The following is a 20,870-nucleotide window of genomic DNA, read 5'->3' as shown; positions in this document are numbered from 1 at the left end:
CCAGGAGCCACTTAGAGTAGACAGACTATACCACCAAAATTACTACTACTACTACTACTATTACAGCTACTACTACTACTACTCCTACTGCTTTCTGAGTGTACCAAGCGGCATTCAGAAAGTTTATTAGTGTTAGAAAATACAAGTATATATTTTTAGCTGCGATTTTAACAGGGATTCTGTAACACCAATGAGGAAATAAGGAGCATATTCGTGATAGCTCCACCAATCATCAGCCAAGCCTTTGTCAACAGTCCGACTTGAGAGAACAAAGCGTTGAGGAGTACAGGTCTATAGAGTGAACGTGCAATACCGGGCCCAACACGCTATATATCACACTACATACTGTTACATCATATGGCTTATTCTCTGTTTGTCTCTCTCTCTCTCTCTCTCTCTCTCTCTCTCTCTCTCTCTCTCTCTCGTGCATTGACTCTTATATCTTGCATTCTTTCTTCTTCTTCTTCTTCTTCTTCTTCTTCTTCTTCTTCTTCTTCTTCTTTCTTCCTTTTCCTCTGCTTTATATTTGCTTCTCTCCAGCATCCTCCCTTTCATCTCCCGTCTTCCTTCCTCTCTCTCTCTCTCTCTCTCTCTCTCTCTCTCTCTCTCTCTCTCTCTCTCTCTCTCTCTCTCTCACACACACACACACACACACACACACACACACACACACACACACACACACACACACACACACATGTGGTCGTCTTATTTAAACGACCTTAGGCTAACGTACTCTTTCCCCATACCCTCTCTCTCTCTCTCTCTCTCTCTCTCTCTCTCTCTCTCTCTCTCTCTCTCTCTCTCTCTCTCTCCTCATTCAGTTAATCAGTGACGTTGATTTCCGTGACAATGACAAGGAGGAGAGGGACGAGAGGGAGGAGGAATACTGGGAGGAGGAGGAGGAGTAGGGAGTGATAGTTGCGAAATTCCATTAGTTATCTTTCCTCAGACCTCCTCCTCTTCTCCCTCCTCCTCCTCCTCCTCTTCTCCCTCCTCCTCCTCTTCTTCTCCCTCCTCCTACTCCTCCTCCTCCTCCTCCTAACATTCATCCATCACCGAGTTTTCGCCACTGTCTGTGTTTATGCCTAGCAGCGTGTGTCTGTATGTCTGTCTGTCTGTCTGTCTGTCTTTTCCTCTGAATCGTTTGTTTTGACTCTCTAGTCTATTGATATTATTATTATTATTATTATTATTATTATTATTATTATTATTATTATTATTATTATTATTATTATTATCATTATTATTACTATCATCATGATCATGATGATCATCATCATCATCATTATTGTTATTATTCTTAGCATTATTGTTATTTTCATTACTATCATAAGCAACAACAACAAAAACAATAATTGCAAAAACAACATCTACAAAAATGAACCATCGGAAAATTACAATATAACTATCACACACACACACACACACACACACACACACACGCGCGCACACACACACACACACACACACACACACACACACACACACACACACACACACACACACACTAATAAGGAAAACTAAAAATGATAATGTGATTTGAATGTTATGACGAATATAAATGCAGAGAGAGAGAGAGAGAGAGAGAGAGAGATGTGAGTGGCGGCCTTGCCCTTCCTAGGGTGTGCAGTGGCCGCGAGGAGCAGGGGCGGTGCGACACTCTTGCCACACAAGCAGGCTTCCAAGACTCACGCGCTGCTGCCTGCCGCCCTCCCTCCCCTTCGCTATTGCCTTGCTCGACCTTGGCGTCTGTCATTCTACGGTCGCAATATAAGGCAACCATTCCAGACGATCACCAAGAGTATCCACCTCGCCTTCCTCCCGGTGAGTTCAGCGGCTGCCTCCCTCCACAACTCCTCTCAACCTCTCCTCACTTCAGTCCAGGCTATCTTGTGTTTCCTAGCACACCATCATGAAACTGTCAGTCGTCGTTTGTGTGGGCGTCGTCATCCTCCTGCCCTTCGCTCATGCTGTCTTCCTGGTGGCCAGCGGCTCCTCTGCCGCCTCCAGTACCGTCGGCATAACTTTGGGCGCCTCAGGCGGCGCCGCCGCAGCCTTAGGTGTGGCAGGGTTGGTGGCTGGTGCTCTGGTGCTGGGCGGTCTGGCGCTCGCTGCCAGCCGCAACAAGCGTGACGTGTCCAGCCACTGCCTGCCGTCATCCAGCCCAGAGCTGATCTTAGAACTGGCCGCCAGCGCTGACCAGCTGGGCTGCGGCCTGAGGCTGGTGTGTGAGCTGGAGGCCACGCCTGACGACGCCCTCTCCACGGACGAGCTGCTCATCCTCAATCTCTTTGGGTAAGTCTCTGGGCCTGAGGCGCCGCCCAACCTCGCTCTGCTCCCGGTGGGTCATCCTTACCCTGGGTGAGTCTGGCCGAGTCCTCTAACCCAAGCTTTCTCCCACAGGAGGCAGGTGAAGCCCGTCACCTTCTCCCAGATGAAGAACGCCAAGTCGAGCTTTCAGTACGCGGCGCTGGTGGGCTCCCGGGCGAAGAGCGTGGCCGAGTGTGGCCAAGTGTTCGACCAGTGCCCCTTCGACCACCGCACCATCATGGGGGCATTCAACGCCACCAAGTAGCCTGACACTTCCCTCACATTCACTCACTCACTCACTCACTAATTTATCCTATACCTTTTTCCTTTCTCCGTGTGCCTCTCACTCACGCAAGGAAACACTCCAGGCATGCCCTGAACTTAATCACTACACTCCGTCACCTCGCTACGCATGCCACCAATCCTACTGTATTTAGGGCCAGGCAAACTCTCTCTCTCTCTCTCTCTCTCTCTCTCTCTCTCTCTCTCTCTCTCTCTCTCTCTCTCTCTCTCTCTCTCTCTCTCTCTCTCTCTCTCTCTCTCTCTCTCTCTCTGAATGATGCATCTATCCTTGTATTACACTTGTGCATATTTACTTCTTAATAATTCATCCCTTCATCTATTTACGTATTCATTTATTGAAAGAGATCAGAATACTCCACTTTAAAAAAAATATTTACATAGTTATCATACTCCTCGATAAACTTTCCAGGAAAAGTTCGTATTAAAGTCTTTTTTTTTAAGCAGATTGTCATAATAAACATCATAACATTCATCATCACCACACGTTTTTCTTTACAAAGCGAGTTAGTTTAGTACTAGGAAGGGCTTGTTTCATTCTCACTCTTACTGCAACTCACACTGCTTTCCTCACTCTTGTCTCATTTACTTAGCGTGGATGTGCAACGATACGATACGTCTTCATTGTTTTGTTTTTATCTATCTATTTATTTTTTTCCCCTTTCGAGGGAAGGGCAAACTTTCCTTTCTGTTTCTGGTATTGTTTACAAGTGCTCATCTTTCATACTCGCTCTGACTATTAGTTCAATACCACTTTTTCGTCTTTGCTGCTTTACCTTTCTCTCTCTCTCTCTCTCTCTCTCTCTCTCTCTCTCTCTCTCTCTCTCTCTCTCTCTCTCACACTATTTGTTTTTTCACTTAGATTGTACATTATATTGTGTTCCTCGCCCTTCCTTATATCCCTCCATGACCATGTTTGTGTATAAGCCAAATAAACAATGATACATACAACGCCCCTGTGTATTCATCAACAAGTCTCCGGAACGGTACAATATATTTCTTTTAACTCTATTCAATTTTTTATTTTTCAAGTGACAAATTAAAGACGTTATTCTGATTTTTTTTTCTCTCTCCCTCTTTTTTGTGTATCGTTTTCTTTATGATTCATTAACCTATCTCCTTTGACGTATAGAATAGAGACAAACGAATATATGATTAAAAAAAGAATTTGCCGAGGAATCTTCAGTTGCAGAAAGGAAGCAAAGCGTGTATTCGGAAACACTTCTCTCTCTCACCACGACTATTTTCAGAGGCCAAGGAGATGATTAGCCGAGATCTCAACACTATTTCTCCTTTTAATAGTGTGAAAGTCATGTTATTCTGTCATCTAAATCGTAAAAACATCCGGAAAAAAAGTGTTATTTCTGCAAGAGCCTTTTGAAATAGTGGGAGTGTAGAGAAGTGTTTTAGAATACTGCCGCAAGTTACCACATTGCTCGAAGAATGACAGACGCTTCAGTATTTGTGTGTGTGTCATCTTCATCATCATCATCTTCTTTTTCTTCTTCTTCTTCTTCTTCTTCTTCTTCTTCTTCTTCTTCTTTTTCTTCTTCATTTTCTTCTTCTTCTTCTTCTTCTTCTTCTTCTTCTTCTTCTTCTTCTTCTTCTTCTTCTTCTTCTTCTTCTTCTTCTTCCTCTTCTCCTCCTCCTTTACATTTAACGCTTCACCAAGACAGAAGCTCGCTCTTAGATAACGGCAATTTCTTTATCAAGTAGTGTTAAATTCAGTATTCAATTCACTACATACTGAGGTGTTCATTCTTCCTTACAACGACAACAACAACAACAACAACAATAGCAACAACAACAACGCCACCAACACTACCACCAGCTGCACTGACAAATAAGAACAACGAAGCAAGAACAGCGAAATCCAACAACAACAACAACAACAACAACAACAACAACAAAGACGATGATAATAATAGTAACAATCAACCAATCAATCGTAAATAAATAAACAAAAAGATAGAATAAAATATAAAAATCTGAAGAAAAAAAACTCTGTCTCTCTCTGGCATGAGGCGGAGTGGAGCTGAGACGGAGTAGCTGAAAGTAATCACAAAGGAACATAAAAGAAGAACAAAAAACAAACGGTAGTAAACATCAGCCTTCCAATTCAAAGGTGGCCGTGATAACCTGTGCCATTCTGTGTGAAATGAGAGACTAGAAGTATTCCTAGAGACACAGAAAAGTTGGAGAAAAGGTGTCAGTCGTTCTGTATAGCTTGCTAGAATGTAGATTTGAAGAGAGAGAGAGAGAGAGAGAGAGAGAGAGAGAGAGAGAGAGAGAGAGAGAGAGAGAGAGAGAGAGGGGAAGAATGGAGGTAAGAGAAGCATGGAAGGTAGGGAAGAGGGCCGGGGAAGAGGGGATGTGAAAGGGAAGAAGACATACCTATAATGCACGAGTCAGTTCTAGTCAATGATAAATGCCATGAAATAAAAGATGACATGTTGCTTTTGCTAGTAATAGAGGTTAGGTTTGGTGAGGTTAGGTTAGGTTAAGTAAGGTTAAGTTACTTGGCTTTTGTCATTTATAAAGGTTAGTTTAGGTTAGGCTGGGTTACGTTAGGTTAGGTTAAGTTTGGTTGGGTTAGGTTAAGTTAAGTTTGGTTAGATTAGGTTAGGTTTGGTTAGGTTTGGTTAGGTTAGGTTACGTTAGGTTAAGTTAGGTTAGGTTTGGTTAGGTTTGGTTAGGTTAGGTTAAATTAGGTTAGGTTACGTTAGGTAAGTTAGGTTAAGTTAGCTTAGGTTTGGTTAGGTTAGGTTAGGTTAAATTTGGTTAGATTACGTTAGGTTAGGTTAGGTTAAGTTAGCTTAGGTTAGGTTAGGTTAGGTTAAGTTAAGTCTGGTTAGGTTAGATTAGGTTGGGTTGGATTTTTTCAGTAATAGAGGTAGAAAAACTGCTTCATCGAGGAGGAAAGCCGAGTATACATACATTGTTGGATTGGGAGGCAGGTCAGATATGTTGGGCAGGTTAATCTGGGATGATATGGCACGCGTCAGATTACAACAGAGAGAGAGAGAGAGAGAGAGAGAGAGAGAGAGAGAAGGAGAGACTCTGCTGGCAAAATAAAACGAAGCACACACACACACACACACACACACACACACACAGTGTTCGAACCCATTAGTGGTTTCGAACACGGCGCATAACGAAGTTCGATCATCTCTGACGAGCACCAAAAAGAGATTAATTATCGAGTTCCCGGTGAAAAGATATTGCATTTCAAATTAAAGAAGAAGGACGGGTAAAATGATAAGGATATTTATATCATTCGAGAGAGAGAGAGAGAGAGAGAGAGAGAGAGAGAGAGAGAGAGAGAGAGAGAGAGAGAGAGAGAGAGAGAGAGAGAGAGAGAGAGAGAGAGAACAGTACTTACATTCATATACTCATACATGTACACAGACACACATACAAGTAAAAAAAAAATAACAAATACTGGAATTGACGGATTGAACGAGTTACCTCAATGCGTTATTCGATTCATGGACCAAAATAGATAAATGAATAAATAGATAACTAGATGATTACAAAGAAAAATACATAAGGGAAAGAAAATCAGCCCGTTGAAGGGAAGGATGCAAAGAAAGACAAGCAAAAAGTAGAGAAAGCAAAGAATGACAAGGCAAAGAACAACACAAGTGGAAAAATAAACAAGAAGTGTCGTGTCATCTCAAGAACAATAAACTATCTTAGTGAGAATAGAAATTGACTATTATTTCTATTTGCATCTTTTCAATTTTTATCATTAATATCATTGTTATTATTATTATTATTATTATTATTATTATTATTATTATTATTATTATTATTATTATTATTAATCATTATTATTGTTGTTGTTATTATCATTTTCATTATAATTATTTTCATTATCGTTATCATTTACATTCTAACTGCCTCTCACTACACGACAACGAATACTTTTTCTCTCTCTCTCTCTCTCTCTCTCTCTCTCTCTCTCTCTCTCTCTCTCTCTCTCTCTCTCTCTCTCTCTCTGCATTCAGTTAACGGTAAAGTCTAGTCAATACACTCACTACAGCAACATGGCACCGTATTCGCCTCTTCAACATGCCACGATCCGTTGCTCTGTCCTATGAATAGAATAATGTAATCAATCATGTCCTTCATCCTGCTGACAGACAGACACACAGACAGACAGACGCTTCCAACTCGTCCTTCTCTTTCCACTTAGCAGATTGATCAACTTCAGCGCAATACCTGTCTGTCTCATTACTTAACATTACTGGATTGGGAAATTGAGAGAGAGAGAGAGAGAGAGAGAGAGAGAGAGAGAGAGAGAGAGAGAGAGAGAGAGAGAGAGAGAGAGAGAGAGAGAGAGAGAGAGAAAGAGAAAAAGAAAGAGACACTTTTCCTCCTCCTTCCTTCTCTTTAGCCCGGTCGGTCGCCTTGCCTACCATGCTTCCTCTTTTGCTGTGTTGTGTTTTTCCCTCAGTCGTGGTCTCTTCCGGCGCCTCGTTGCCGCCCGCGGGGAAAAAGTGACTGCCGAGGACAGTTTGGCTCGTGGTGAGTGACACATTCTTTTCCTTGGGGAGGGAGCGTCTTGAGAATAAACCACCGCCGCCCATCGATAGTACGCTGTAGCGGTTTGTGGTCTGTAGTGGTTAAGCTTTCCTTAATGTATGGCGTCCTTACCCGGAGGTCATCCCTCTCCTATTTCTCAAAGCCATAAAACCCGCTCCTTAGAAGCAGCTGCCAAGAGTGTCTGCCTCACCTCTCTCCTGACAGGTCCTATAGGCTCCTCACGCCGTCCCGTCACGCGCTGCTTTCATCTTCTCCATCGGAGTGACTGACCCGTGTGTTCCTCAACACTTCAAAATGAAACTGTCCATTGTCATTTCCCTTGCCGTGGTGGTTCTCCTGCCTCTGGCCCACGCCATCTTCCTCATGGAATCAGCAGGCGCCTCCGCTACCGCCACTTTCACCAGTGCTGGATTAGCTCTGGGCACAGCTGGCGGTAGCTCCGCTGGTCCCTTGGGAGCTGCTGTGGTGGTGGTGGGTGCCTTACTGCTGGGCGGCCTGGTGCTGGCAGGAGCTGGAGGCCGCATCAAGCGAGAAGTGCCCAGCTACTGTCTGCCGACCTCTAGTCCAGAATTGCTCCTAGAACTGGCCGCCAGCGCTGACCAGCTGGGCTGCGGCCTGAGGCTGGTGTGTGAGCTGGAGGCCACGCCTGACGACGCCCTCTCCACGGACGAGCTGCTCATCCTCAATCTCTTTGGGTGAGTCTCTGGGCCTGAGGCGCGGCCCATCCTCACTCTGCTCCCGAGGGTCATCCTTACCCTGGTCGAGTCTGGCCGAGTCCTCGAGTCCTCTAACCCAAGCTTTCTCCCACAGGAGGCAGGTGAAGCCCGTCACCTTCTCTCAGATGAAGAACGCCAAGTCAAGCTTCCAGTACGCGGCGCTGGTGGGCTCCCGGGCGAAGAGTGTGGCCGAGTGTGGCCAAGTGTTCGACCAGTGTCCCTTCGACCGCCGCACCATCATGGGGGCATTCAACGCTACAACCTAAGAGACAGCGCATGGCACTCACCTCCTCCAAGGAGTTACGTCATACACAAATACCTCAGAGCATCGCTAAACAGCTACCTCAACGTTATCTCATGCTGCTTTTCCAGATTCAGTGCAAATTCTTTTTTCTTTGTGTGTGTGTGTGTGTGTGTGTGTGTGTGTGTGTGTGTGTGTGTGTGTGTGTGTGTGTGTGTGTGTGTGTGTGTGTGTGTGTGTGTGTGTGTGTGTGTGTGTGTGTTTTCACCAATCATTGTTGAAATAATGTAGTGATATCATAATAAAACAAACCAAATTGTAATGAGACAGCTCCCGTCCTGCAACAACACTTCCTGGGCCAGACAACTCCTACGTCTGTGTTCACTACAGAGACTTGGAATGGAATCTGGTCATTACATGTAACGCTTTATTTCCATTCTTATTACATAAGCTTCGTTAATTATTACATAGAATCGTTATTAGACACTCACATACAAAAGAAAACTCAGGAAGAGAAGAATGGAAGAATTGAAACACCAAAACCTTTCAGCGTTGTCTTCCCTCACAGTGTAATTGATTCTTGAAACATTGATGAACAGACGCACTGCAGTAAATGGTTTGTTCCTCATTCTTTTGTGTAACTGAGTTGAAATCCAACATGAATTCAGTCCTATCACTGCTACACAGTTTTTCTGGTAATCACCATCTGTAATAAAATCTATTAAATAGTTTCGTAGTTAAGGAAAGAAAAAATCACCCATCTTATCTCTCTCTCTCTCTCTCTCTCTCTCTCTCTCTCTCTCTCTCTCTCTCTCTCTCTCTCTCTCTCTCTCTCTCTCTCTCTCTCTCTCTCTTGGTTTAGTGTCCCTACAAAACATTCTTATACAGCGTTCTGTCAAAAAGGGTGACCACAGGAGAAAGAGTGTTAAGGACAGGTAAGGCATGTATATATGAAATGAGCATCGTCGTGAGTGAACCTTTCATCTTGGTGTTGGCGCTCGGCGAGGCTCGGAGGTCCACGCATCCCTCACATGTGGCATGGGTGTGTGTCGTCTGGGTCGTGCGGCTCCTGGTCACACCTGTGGATCATGGTGTTCAGGTCCAGCTCGTTCAGTTCCTTGTCGTACACGTGCCACTCTCTCGCCAGAAGCTGTGAGTTCTCCCCGTCGTCTCGCGCCCAGATGGCCACCGAGGCGTTGGTTCGGATCTCGCTTCCGCCAGGCAGGGGAAGCAGCGTCCTGGCGGCCACATCACTGAGCGGGTTGTCGTTGATCCAGAGCTTGCAGGGGAACAGCAGGTCTCCGAATAGCGTCGCCGGCAGGGCAGTCAGCTCGTTGGCCTCCAGGTCTAGCCAAGTAAGGTGAGGAAGGAAATCCAGCTCTGGTATTGCCTGGACATGATTACGGACAAGGCTGAGCCATTGGAGATTGACAAGCGGTTTGATCACCTCCACGGGCACCTCTGTGATATAATTGTACTCGAGTGCCAACACCTGCAGCTGAGTAAGGTAGCTCACTTCTTCAGGAACCTCCTTCAAGAAACTGTAGCCGAGATCCAGGTGTTGGAGATGTGTGAGTCCCCGCAGCGAGCCTTCCTCCACCGTGCTGAGGTGGCCCATGAAGGTGTTGATGTAGTGTAGGTTCCAGAGCGCGTCAAAATCACCTTTACGAATGGTGGTGATGTGGTTGTTGAAGAGGTCCACCTGCAGGGACGTGCAGGGCGTGAGCACAGAGTAACAAGGGCTATGATACAGGGATGTAACGAGTCTCAGAGGAAATCCATCCTTAAATAGAAAGATCGATGACTAAGCAATCAGGTTGTTAGTGTTGAGCCAAGTGGAAGTTCTGAAAGGTCAGATAAACTAATGCCTACAAATGAGAGGTGTGTATGGTTTATAAAGAAGATGCTACAAATGTATGAGATGGCTTGTTGCAGCTTTCCTTTTCACTGTGACGTGCTCACTGAATCACAGACAGGTCACTGCACAGCAACACAGACCACACAGACCCTCGGTAACACGCTCGCCTCATAAGCCAGTGTATTCAAATGCTGTAGTTTCTCACATGAACAATATCCAAAGACCACAGAGATAGCATGTGATTTGTGCTATCGTGTGTATTTTCCCATTGGTGGTAGATATAGAATCTTTATCTATCCAATCTCCTAAAACATTGTTGGTAATTCTAATAATTTCAGTATCAATATCCATTATAATCTGACACACCATCTCCATGCCCTTTAACCCCTACAGTACCATGACGCGTTTCCATATTCATTCTGCTTACTATTTGGTGATTTTATACAGCTCCAGAAACTAATGTTGGGGATTGAAATAGTAAATACTGACCTCCATAGACCCTTTCTTATGTCAGTAAAATGGCCTAATCGTACACATATCTGAAAGTGAAAATATGTCCCAGTATTGAAGAGGTTAAAGATAGTCCTAATAAAAGAATAAAGCGTTTGAAAATATAAGCGGTGAGGCAAAGGATAGAACTGAGTGTGGAAAATTATTATACCTCCGAGCACTACTGTGTGAGGCGAGGTGGGAGTGAGGGAGTACCGTGAGACAATGTGGGAACGGAAGCACCTGACGCTTGGGAATGGTGTTTATGTATCAAGGGATGGAGGACAAGACTCGCATATGGGACCTGGAGCGAGTGGTATGGAGGGTGTGGGAAAGTAAACTGTATACTGGCGAAACACTCAAGGCCAACCCAACTCCACGCGGCCCATGGCAACCATCAGATACGGCAGATGGAGAGAGAGAGAGAGAGAGAGAGAGAGAGAGAGAGAGAGAGAAACAGTGCGTCATCAGCCTTACTCCTTGCTCACTCACTGGCTTAAGTAATTACTACTCATTATTCTCACACATTTTTTTTTCTCTCTCTCTCTCTCTCTCTCTCTCTCTCTCTCTCTCTCTCTCTCTCTCTTTACTATTTTCACATGTCAGGGTAGGAACATGGCTGAGTTCAGAGGGTAAGTGTGCGGTGGAGGGGCAGCTGACGTCACGATACGACCCTTGCTGACTTTATAACCTCACTGGCTAACCCGTCTATTGTATCTATCCTCATAGCAACTGCCATAAGCGCCATCTTGGATCAGACAGAATGATTTACGTTATTATTACCATCGTTATTATTTTCTATGCATGAGGAAATCTGGCAGTGTGCAAAAAATTAATGATAATCTTCCGCTCCTCCCCCTAAAGAAGTAAAAATAAGAAAATACGTCGAGAAAGGAGGCCGATTCAGTGCCGAAGATGTCCTGATATTCCTTTCTTCATATAAATTACATCAGAGGAAGGAAAAAACGCCAACATTTGTGTCTTCTGTTACTTAAATAGTGTATTTTCAGTATAAGAAAGTACAACGGTATAAGAGAGTACAAGTGTAAGGCCTTTATTCTTAAACGCTTTGCTCTCTCACCATCACTACTTTACAAACGCTCTAGTTCAAGATTCTCGTGTTTTTTAGGATATTTTATGGTTCTGGTGATAGATTAGCAAGATTTCTGGTTAATGAAAGGTAGAAATTGTCTTGAAAGTATGGCTAGTTGTCTGGGTGCACTTGGAAAATTGTCGTGGTGAGAGAATGAAGTGTTTCTGAATACGGGCTTAAAAGAATATACGAGTATAAGAAAGTGTACAGCAGAATAGTATAAGAGAATATAAGAGAGTAGAAAAGTGTAAGAAAATATAAAGTACGTATTAGAAAGTATAAGAATGTAAGAAAGGGTAACAGTATATGAGTATAAGAGAGAGTATTATAGCGAAGGAGAGACAGTGTGTGTGTTACCTGCGTCACGTTGGAGTGGATGGCCCAGCACGCGGTGGGCACCTCAGGCAGCAGCAGGTCACGACAGTTCCATAAGAGATTACCCTCGCCGCCGCCAGGGACATTATCGTAGGCTGGCTCCAGACCGCAGGGACACTCAACACCCTCATCCACACCGCTCTCCGCCCACGCACATGCCGTCAGAAACACCCACCACGCCCACGCCGCCCACATGAGTTGTCGGAATTTCATCTGTTCGGAAAAAAAATAACTAATATATGAAAAAAGAACTTATAGTGAGAAATTGTAAAAGAAGACCAATGCAAAATGAAAAATGATACGAGATGAGAAATAAAAGAAAGAAATTGTAATAAATGACAGAAAAAATGTGAAACCATGTATATTAAGAAACTATGATACATGAAAAGTTGCAAAGTATCAGAAATCACAAAATAAATACAAGTAAATCAACTTAGCACAAAAAAAGTGAGAAATTGTAAAAGAAAATAGAAAGAATAAAGGAAAAGCTAACTACCTTCTTAATCTTGACCAGTTAGTTTCAAGACACTCCGCAGAATTTTGTGATGATCTTTTTGTAACAATTCTCTTTAGGGAGTGCGACTTCACTGAGCCTTTCTTCCCTAATACCACCACCACCACCACTACCACCACCATCACCACCACCATCACCTTGACTAAATCCCTTCACATTTTTCTTTCTTTTTTTTATGTAAGAGAGGAGACTGACCAAAGACAACAGATAATAAGAAATAAAAAGGCCCACTTAATTGCCAGTTCCCTTAGAGATCAATAGAGTCAAAAGAAAAAATATATATATACAGGAACAAATGTCTTGAGACCACATAAGCGAAAAATGAATAAATAACAACATGAGTTCTGAAAAAAATAATAATAAATACTGTTATCTGAATCTTTACTATCAATTATTACTTCTTGCAGATCATTACCTTCAATTTTAACCCCTTCAGTACTGGGACGCATTTTCACCATGAATTTTGGGTATGATTAGGCGATTTTATTTTCATTAGGAAGGGTCTATGGAAGTCACGAGATTAATGGCCACAGTCTTCACTATTTTAATCCACACATAAGTTTCTGAAGCTGTATAAAATCACCAAATAGTAAGCAGAATGAATATAGAAACCCGTCATAGTTTTCAAGTGGTTAATAGTTCATAACGGTTCACATCTTTCAGTGCAATATTCTTCTGTTCATCGTGACAGGGAAGGAGGGAGAGGGAGGAGGATGGTGTGAGATGTGAGGTAAAGATGGTGATGGAGGAAGAGAAGGAAGAAGAGGAGGAGCAGGAGGAGGAGGAGGAAGAGGAGGAGGAGGAGGAGGAGGAGGTGGAGGAGGCGGAGGCGGAGAAGGTGGAGGAGGAGGAGGAGGAGGAGGAGGAGGAGGAGGACTAGGCCATGAAGGGATGAAAAAAGATTAAGAAAGATCAAGAAACTCCCACTTGTGCAAGACATCTGCTTTCATATCTCTTCCTCCTCCTCCTTCTCCTCTTCTTCCTCTTCCTCCTTTTCTTCCTCCTCCTGCTACGTATGTTCCTTCTCCTCCTATTCTTCTTCTCTTTCTTTTCTTTTCTTTTTCATCTTCCTCCTATTCCTCTTTTTTTCATGTAAGAGAGGAAAGCTGACCAAGGGCAACATAAAACGAGAAAAAAGCCCACTAAGTTGCCAGTTCCCATGTAGGTCCGAGAGAGCTAGCCAAAAGAATGAATAAATGTCTTGAAACCTCCCTCTTAAATTATGTCAAATCATAGGAAGTTGGAAATACAGAAGCAGGTAGGGAGTTCCAGAGTTTACCTGAGAGAGCTACATACACTGCCACTATCACATAATGAAACACTTGCAGAGAAGTATACGTTTTTTTTTTTTTTCCTACAAATCTTCAAACTTTCATTTCTGTTGACCTTTTTTCCTCCCTATGTCGTGTTCGGCAAATTTCGGTGCGTGTCGGTACTCGTTCATTCCTGATGGTGTATGACGCAGTATTTCCTTAAAGCTGCCACCTAACCTAGCACAGCCACACCCTGCTGCCAGTGCTCCTCGTTAGTTTTTAGGACCATTTTCGACTACTTTCAATGGGTTTTATTTAACCACTTCAGTATCATGACGCGTTTCCATATTCATTCTTCTTACTATTTGGTGATTTTATACAGCTTCAGAAACTCATGTGGGGGATTAAAATAGTGAAGATTGTGGCCATTAATCTTCTGAACCCCATAGACCTAATGTCAATAAAATTGTCTAATCGCACACAAATCTCAAGGTAAAAATGTGTCCCAGTACTGAAGAGGTTAAAATTATTCAGGCTCTTACAGTTAATTCTTACGGTTCTGGTGACATTAACAAGATTTCTACATTACCAGCAGAAGGAACATCTTCAAGAACATGGCTAGTCATCTCTGTGGCCTTTAGAAATAGTCATGGTGAGAGAGCAAAGGGTGTCTGAATACGGGACCTTAACCTCTTCAATATTGGGACACATTTTTATCTTGAGATTTGTGTACGATTAGATCACTTTATTGGCATTAGGATAGTTCTATGAAGGTCAGAAGATTAATGGCCAGAATCTTCACAATTTTAATTCCCACATAATTTTCCGAAGCTGTGTAAAATTGCCAAATAGTAAGCAGAATGAACGTGAAAACGAATCATGGTACTGAAGGGGTTAACTATTTTACTAAATTATTAAAGAAATCACGACACTAAAGGCTATGTATTGAATTTTTCAGAGCATCCACAAGAAAGATAAGAGGATGGAAAAAGTAGATTATGCAATTCATAGCCAGTATTATGCTCAGAGGGGACTGTAGAGTAAGTATTAATCTCTTCAGTACCAGGACGCGTTTTCATATTCATTGTTGTTACTATTTGGCTATTCCATACAGCTTCAGAGACATATGTTGGGATTAGAATAGTAAAGACTCTGGCCATTAATCTTTTGATTTCCATAGGCCCTTCCCAAAAAATCAAGAAAAATGTGTCTCAGTATTGAAGCGTTTAACCTCTTCAGTGTCATAACGCATTTCCACATTCATTCTGCTTACTATTTGGTGATTTTATACAGCTTCAGATATTTATGTGAGGGATTTAAATAGTTAAGACTGTGGCCATTAATCTTCTGACCTCCATAGACCTTTGCTAATGTCAATAAGATGATGTAATTGTACACAAAACTCATGGTAAAAATGCGTCCCAGTACTGGAGGGTAAAATGTCTTGGAGTAGAATAAGTATCTGTTTTGCTTTAAGTTTATAATACAACCAAAAATAGTTTAGTAAGTGCTGGTATTTTACAATGCCGGGTTTCTTTTTCTTGCTTGGAGTAGTTTGGCGGTTAAAAGGAAACGTCATATACTAGTGAAATATATAGTACAGTTACCTGAATGTTCGAATGTTCGCCCACAGAGAGCTGGAAGTGCTTGGCTATTACAAATAATGCTTCTCTTAATCCCTAAATAACACGACCCGAATTTAGAAACCCTTTTAAACACCACTGAGATGATTAGTCGGGTTCTCATAAATGCTTTTCCTCCTAATCACCGCCCGTCACCACCACAGCCAACCTCCCTTCCCAGTGTCATTATCTTTAATCCCTTCAGTGCTGGGACACATTTTTACCTTGAGATTTGAGTGTGATTAGACCATTTTATTGATATAAGGAAGGGTCTATGGAGGATCTTAATCCCTACATAAGTTTCTGAAACTGTACAAAATCATCAAATAGTAAGCAGAATGAATATAGAAACGCGTCATGGTACTAAAGGGGTTAATAGTACTTAATCCTTGCTGTACTCTCAATAGGGTCACGCACACCCTTGAAAACACACAATAACCTCCACTAAATCACGTTAGAAGTAGACCATATGTGTTATGAAGATATGGAGACAGTTATCAAGTATTTATATTAGTGAATCTACCTTCCTAGTACCGTGTGTCTGAAGAATAACGAAGTCCACCTCTTTACACTAGCTGAAAGAAAAAGAGTGGTAAATTATGCAAATGAAGCTTGTTAGGCACTTCAGAAAGAGAGAAAGAGAGAGAAAATAAGTAGGAAGGAGACAGAACAAGACAGAAAGAGAACAGAGAGAGCAGTACTTACCCCGTCCGTCGCCGCTGTGAGTGTGGTGAACAATAGAAACAGCTGGATAAGTTAAGGCGAGTCTCCGCTGATAAGGAACGGGTATCGCAGTGTTTGCCCGCCAAGCTCCTCGGAGACGTAATGCACAGACGATGAGACAGAAATGCAAGTCAGTGTGCGTGGAAGGTGGATGAACTCTCTCTCTCTCTCTCTCTCTCTCTCTCTCTCTCTCTCTCTCTCTCTCTCTCTCTCTCTCTCTCTCTCTCTCTCTCTCTCTCTCTCTCTCTCTCTCTCTCTCTCTCTCTCTCTCTCTCTCCAATATGGTGCACCACTTATCCTACCTATCTGATACCACTTCAACTCCAACTCAAAAAAATTGTTAGAATAATCACAAATAGCACCTACTTAGAACATACACGACTCCTATTTAAACAAACTCAGTTGCTAAGACTAGAGGACATAACAAAAATTGCTATATCCACTCAAATGTATAAAAAAATGTATTCTATGCAAAATGTTGCCCCCGTCCATAATCATGATACACGTCACTGTGGCCAACTACGTCCTCCTCCCCATCGCATCTCAAAGTACCGTCAATCTACATTATACTTAGGACCTGTTTACTGGAACAATATCCCTCCTAACATTAGAAATTCACCATCTGCAGCTACCTTCAAAAACAAACTAAAACAACACATAATAAGTAACTACTAATAAATACTAATTAATGTTGTCTCCCATCACTGTACCCAACTCCATATATGTGGCCAAATCCATGTCCATAAATAGTAACATATTATATTTATCATTAAATTGTATACGCACCATGCATCAAGTATTAAATCCATAATCCATTATCTAAATTATTTTTTTTATTATATTTAATTTTGTACTCTATTACTTGTTCCATTCTTTATGCCAATAGATCAATATCCATATGTAGACTCCAATGTATGTATTACCTTTTTTTTATTTACTTTTATTATTGTTTACATTTACAGGTGTTTGAGCGTTTATGCTTATGTATGTATCCCTAAATATACACATTGTTGTGTAAGAAAATGTATGTTTATATCTATTTAATCTTATAAATTCTCTTAGAATCCTACGCATCATTTAAAATTCTTCTGTACAACATTTAAGTACTTACTGTGTATTGTACATTATATTAAGTCCAGTTTAGTTAGTTTAGTTTTAGTTATATTATATTTTTTGTTTTGTCTGAAAAGCTCACGCTTATAAAAAGGCTAGCCATAATAAATAATGTATAAAATGCATATACAAAGTATGTAAATGGCTATAAATAAATGTTCAAATGTTCAAATGTTCTCTCTCTCTCTCTGCTTGTGTTTATATGGTTTTTGTGTTTTCCTGCCCTCTTTCCGTCTCTCTGCTTCTCTGTCTCTTCGCCGCCATATGACCACGGTGATGCAGCGCCCTTACCTTTTGAATACATCAGTTAATTAATCTCTGTTTCTGTCTATTCGGTTGTCTTTGTCTGTCTGCTTGTCCCTTTCTCTTTCTCTCTATCTATCTGTCTGTTTTTCTGTCTAGCTCCCTTCCTACCCTCTTTCATCCGTCTTTGTTATTAATACCACAAGTAAGGAGAAGGTCTTTAACCCTTTAATACTGGGACACATTTTTGCCTTGAGATTTGTGTACCATTAGACCATTTTAGTGACATTAGGAAAGATCTATGGAGGTCAGAAGATTAATGGCCACAGTCTTCACTATTTCAATCCTCCCACACAAGTTTCTGAAGCTGTATAAAGTCACCAAATACTAAGCATAGATTAATATATAAACGCGTAGTGGTACTCAAGGGGTTAATATTGAAAGTTCTTTTATTTTTCTAACACTTAAGTCTTTCTTGATCACTGGGTAGGAGGAGCACAGGTGGCAACAGAATGGATAGAGAGTAATGGTTTCACTTTTGTCGTATGTCACGTGCTCTCTTACCAGACGTTAGTGGGGGAAAATACCTATTGAAAAAAAAAGAATAAATGGTAACTATATTTTTTAGAGCATGCCAGGGTGTGTATGAGGTGTGAGTATAGTAGGAATTCTTTTGTTCGAGTGGAAATTGAGCCAAGTGAATAAAAATAACTGTAAGATATTTTACTTCTATCACAGGGGAGAGGACACACACACACACACACACACACACACACACACCCGGTAGCTCAGTGGTTAGAGCGCTGGCTTCACAAGCCAGAGGACCGGGGTTCGATTCCCCGGCCGGGTGGAGATATTTGGGTGTGTCTCCTTTCACGTGTAGCCCCTGTTCACCTAACAGTGAGTAGGTACGGGATGTAAATCGAGGAGTTGTGACCTTGTTGTCCCGGTGTGTGGTGTGTGCTTGGTCTCAGGTGTATCCGAAGATCGGAAATAATGAGCTCTGAGCTCGTTCCGTAGGATAACGTCTGGCTGTCTCGTCAGAGACTGCAGCAGATCAAACACACACACACACACACACACACACACACACACACACACACCGCGTAGTGTAGTGGTTAGCATGCTCGACTCACAATTGAGAGGGCCGGGTTCGAGTCCCGGGAAGCGGCGAGGCAAATGGGCAAGCCTCTTAATGTGTGGCCCCTGTTCACCTAGCAGTAAATAGGTGCGGAATGTAACTTGAAGGATTGTGGCCTTGCTTTTCCGGTGTATGGAGTGTGTTGTGGTCTCATTCCTACCCGAAGATCGGTCTATGAGTTCTGAGCTCTCTTCGTAATGGGGACGGCTGGCTGGGTGACCAGCAGGCGACCGAGATGAATTACACACACACACACACACACACACACACACACACACATACACGCCCGGTAGCTCAGTGGTTAGAGCGCTGGCTTCACAAGCCAGAGGACCGGGGTTTGATTCTCCGGCCGGGTGGAGATATTTGGGTGTGTCTCCTTTCACGTGTAGCCCCTGTTCACCTAGCAGTGAGTAGGTACGGGATGTAAATCGAGGAGTTGTGACCTTGTTGTCCCGGTGTGTGTTGTGTGCCTGGTCTCAGGCCTATCCGAAGATCGGAAATAATGAGCTCTGAGCTCGTTCCGTAGGGTAACGTTTGGCTGTCTCGTCAGAGACTGCAACAGATCAAACAGTGAAACACACACACACACACACAGTAGAGCCTGCATCTTGTTGGTAGGTTGCTCTCTCTGTTTGTTGCTTTCGGTGACTCAAGGCTGTCTGTTGGTTTGTGTGCATACCTTTCCCTTTACCTTGCCGCCTTTCCACACCACTCACATCTCCCCTGCACTCGTGTCTTCCTTCCCCAGGCCTTAGAATAAAGGGATCAAATTTGTGTTTCTCTTCGTAGTTTTTATTTGTGCATGACTCTCTACACAAGCGATGAAAGTGTGCTACAACACAGGGGAGAAAAACGTGCTATTGTACTGCCTCATAATGCTGACGAGAGAGAGAGAGAGAGAGAGAGAGAGAGAGAGAGAGAGAATTGAGTATGGTGTCCCCGGCCAGGCTGCCGCACTACCAGTCCTCAAGGTCTGACGTGCAGCCCATCACCGGAGTCATCCCAAGAGATTTATGGAAGAAAAGACAGAGCCCTCACTGGGCCGTCTGCGCCTCCTGGTACGCCAGGAAGAGAGTCTTGCGGTCGAAGGGGCACTTGGAGAAGGCGTCGACGCAGGCGCCAGCACCGTTGGCGGCTCCGATAGCGGCGGCCTCAGCGTAGTAGTTGCCTGCGCTTGCGTTGGTGGAGATGAAGCCTCGTCTGTGTCAGTGATACGGACCAGTCAGAACAAAGAATGTACCAAGAGGCTTACCTTTACCCGATGCTCTCCGAGGCACAGCTTATCAAGCATCAAAGGTTAACAATGTACCTATGGAAATCCCAGCAATGACACAGGCACCCAGGCAACCTTGAATTTCATTGAATGACTTAAAAAAGGCAAGGCAATGGAGTTACCCGAACAGGTTACGGATGAGCAGCTCCTCGCTGGCCAGGTTCTCCTCGGGCGTGGCCTCCAGCTCGCACACGAAGCGGCGCCCGCAATCCAGAAAATCTCCGTTGGCGGCCAGAGCAAAGTACGTTTCAGGGTTGTCGAAGGAGACGCAATCGGGAGCCTGGCGCTTGCCGCGAAGACGCTTGGCCTTGAGGGCGATTACCTTTGCCCCAATAGCCACGGCACCAACAGCAAGAGCACCAGCAGCAAGAGCACTTCCTGCTCCAACCGTGACGGCAGTGCCAGTAACGACAACAGCAGAGTCGGTGACGGCGACGAGGGTGGAGGCCACGAGGAGGCCGCTGGCAAGGAGACCGTTCATCTGTGGGATACAAAAGTTAATACAAGAATCTGTGGCCTGACGGACTTTACTCAGGCAGAGAACAAGAGACTCAGAACAAGATGAGTAGATATGACAGGATTGAGTGAGTGAGTGAGTGTTTGAGTGAGTGGTGGGAGGAGGAGCCTCGAGGGCCCAGGAGCACCTTGGTGGTGGTGGAGGCGAGTGTCGGAGAGGACTGACACTGCTTCAGAAACTCTCCATTATATAGCCAGACTCTCCAATGTCCTCCAGCATACATCAAGGTCGGACTCATCCCTCATGCTGGTGGCTACGCAACTCCAGCGGCCACATGATATGCTCATTAAACTCAACTACTCTTGTAATGGGCGATTTGAACAGACACAGGCGGTGCATTAGGTGGTGACGTGTTTCTGGGAGGTCACATGGAAAGCCCCTCCTCCGCACCTCTGAGGCGACCCTGAGGAGAGCGCCTCACCACACGGACACGATGCTGATCCAACCGACAAAACACTCGTAGTCATTCATAGCTATCTAAACATTAACTACCTGCAAAAGTGACTAATGAACTAGTTAGTCCACGAATACGTTATCA

At 43.5% G+C, this 20,870-nt stretch overlaps 4 protein-coding genes and 1 long non-coding RNA gene across 5 annotated transcripts; 3 read left to right on the top strand and 2 right to left on the bottom strand.

Annotated features, from left to right (window-relative positions):
• The first annotated feature begins 1,563 nt into the window (after window positions 1-1,563).
• On the top strand, window positions 1,564-19,566 carry LOC123517931. The gene is made up of 2 exons (XR_006678622.1): window positions 1,564-1,598; window positions 19,429-19,566. It is a non-coding gene; the product is annotated as an uncharacterized LOC123517931 (long non-coding RNA).
• On the top strand, window positions 1,639-3,414 carry LOC123517930. Its single transcript, XM_045278396.1, has 2 exons — window positions 1,639-2,298; window positions 2,407-3,414. The coding sequence occupies exons 1-2, from the start codon at window positions 1,916-1,918 to the stop codon at window positions 2,576-2,578; spliced, it is 555 nt and encodes a 184-aa protein (XP_045134331.1). The 5' UTR covers window positions 1,639-1,915; the 3' UTR covers window positions 2,579-3,414.
• Window positions 7,343-8,351, top strand: LOC123517929. Its single transcript, XM_045278394.1, has 2 exons — window positions 7,343-7,856; window positions 7,972-8,351. The coding sequence occupies exons 1-2, from the start codon at window positions 7,456-7,458 to the stop codon at window positions 8,141-8,143; spliced, it is 573 nt and encodes a 190-aa protein (XP_045134329.1). The 5' UTR covers window positions 7,343-7,455; the 3' UTR covers window positions 8,144-8,351.
• Window positions 8,532-16,139, bottom strand: LOC123517927 (chondroadherin-like protein). The gene is made up of 3 exons (XM_045278392.1): window positions 16,028-16,139; window positions 11,916-12,146; window positions 8,532-9,820 (listed from the first exon to the last, which is right to left on the bottom strand). The coding sequence occupies exons 2-3, from the start codon at window positions 12,144-12,146 to the stop codon at window positions 9,146-9,148; spliced, it is 906 nt and encodes a 301-aa protein (XP_045134327.1). The 5' UTR covers window positions 16,028-16,139; the 3' UTR covers window positions 8,532-9,145.
• On the bottom strand, window positions 19,313-20,585 carry LOC123517928. The gene is made up of 3 exons (XM_045278393.1): window positions 20,460-20,585; window positions 19,938-20,296; window positions 19,313-19,742 (listed from the first exon to the last, which is right to left on the bottom strand). Exons 1-3 carry the CDS (start codon window positions 20,568-20,570, stop codon window positions 19,577-19,579), a joined length of 636 nt encoding a protein of 211 aa, XP_045134328.1. The 5' UTR covers window positions 20,571-20,585; the 3' UTR covers window positions 19,313-19,576.
• Between the last annotated feature and the right edge of the window lie 285 nt (window positions 20,586-20,870).

This window comes from Portunus trituberculatus, chromosome 43 (genome assembly GCF_017591435.1).
Source record: "Portunus trituberculatus isolate SZX2019 chromosome 43, ASM1759143v1, whole genome shotgun sequence".
Classification (NCBI taxonomy): Eukaryota; Metazoa; Arthropoda; class Malacostraca; order Decapoda; family Portunidae; genus Portunus; species Portunus trituberculatus.
The sequence above is the reverse complement of the archived record's forward strand: the minus strand, read 5'-3'. Positions and strand labels throughout refer to the sequence as shown.

Bases quoted from the DNA above. Each gene is read 5' to 3' on its own strand.
- LOC123517928 (XM_045278393.1), bottom strand. From the start codon at position 20,570: ATGAGTCCGACCTTGATGTATGCTGGAGGACATTGGAGAGTCTGGCTA. The intron at 20,297-20,459 runs GTGCTCCTGGGC...TGTATCCCACAG, and splicing joins TCGCCTCCACCACCACCAAG to ATGAACGGTCTCCTTGCCAG. The intron at 19,743-19,937 runs GTAACTCCATTG...TCACTGACACAG, and splicing joins CTCATCCGTAACCTGTTCGG to ACGAGGCTTCATCTCCACCA.
- LOC123517927 (XM_045278392.1), bottom strand. From the start codon at position 12,146: ATGAAATTCCGACAACTCATGTGGGCGGCGTGGGCGTGGTGGGTGTTT. The intron at 9,821-11,915 runs GTAACACACACA...ACGTCCCTGCAG, and splicing joins TCCACTCCAACGTGACGCAG to GTGGACCTCTTCAACAACCA.
- LOC123517930 (XM_045278396.1), top strand. From the start codon at position 1,916: ATGAAACTGTCAGTCGTCGTTTGTGTGGGCGTCGTCATCCTCCTGCCC. The intron at 2,299-2,406 runs GTAAGTCTCTGG...TTTCTCCCACAG, and splicing joins CTCATCCTCAATCTCTTTGG to GAGGCAGGTGAAGCCCGTCA.
- LOC123517929 (XM_045278394.1), top strand. From the start codon at position 7,456: ATGAAACTGTCCATTGTCATTTCCCTTGCCGTGGTGGTTCTCCTGCCT. The intron at 7,857-7,971 runs GTGAGTCTCTGG...TTTCTCCCACAG, and splicing joins CTCATCCTCAATCTCTTTGG to GAGGCAGGTGAAGCCCGTCA.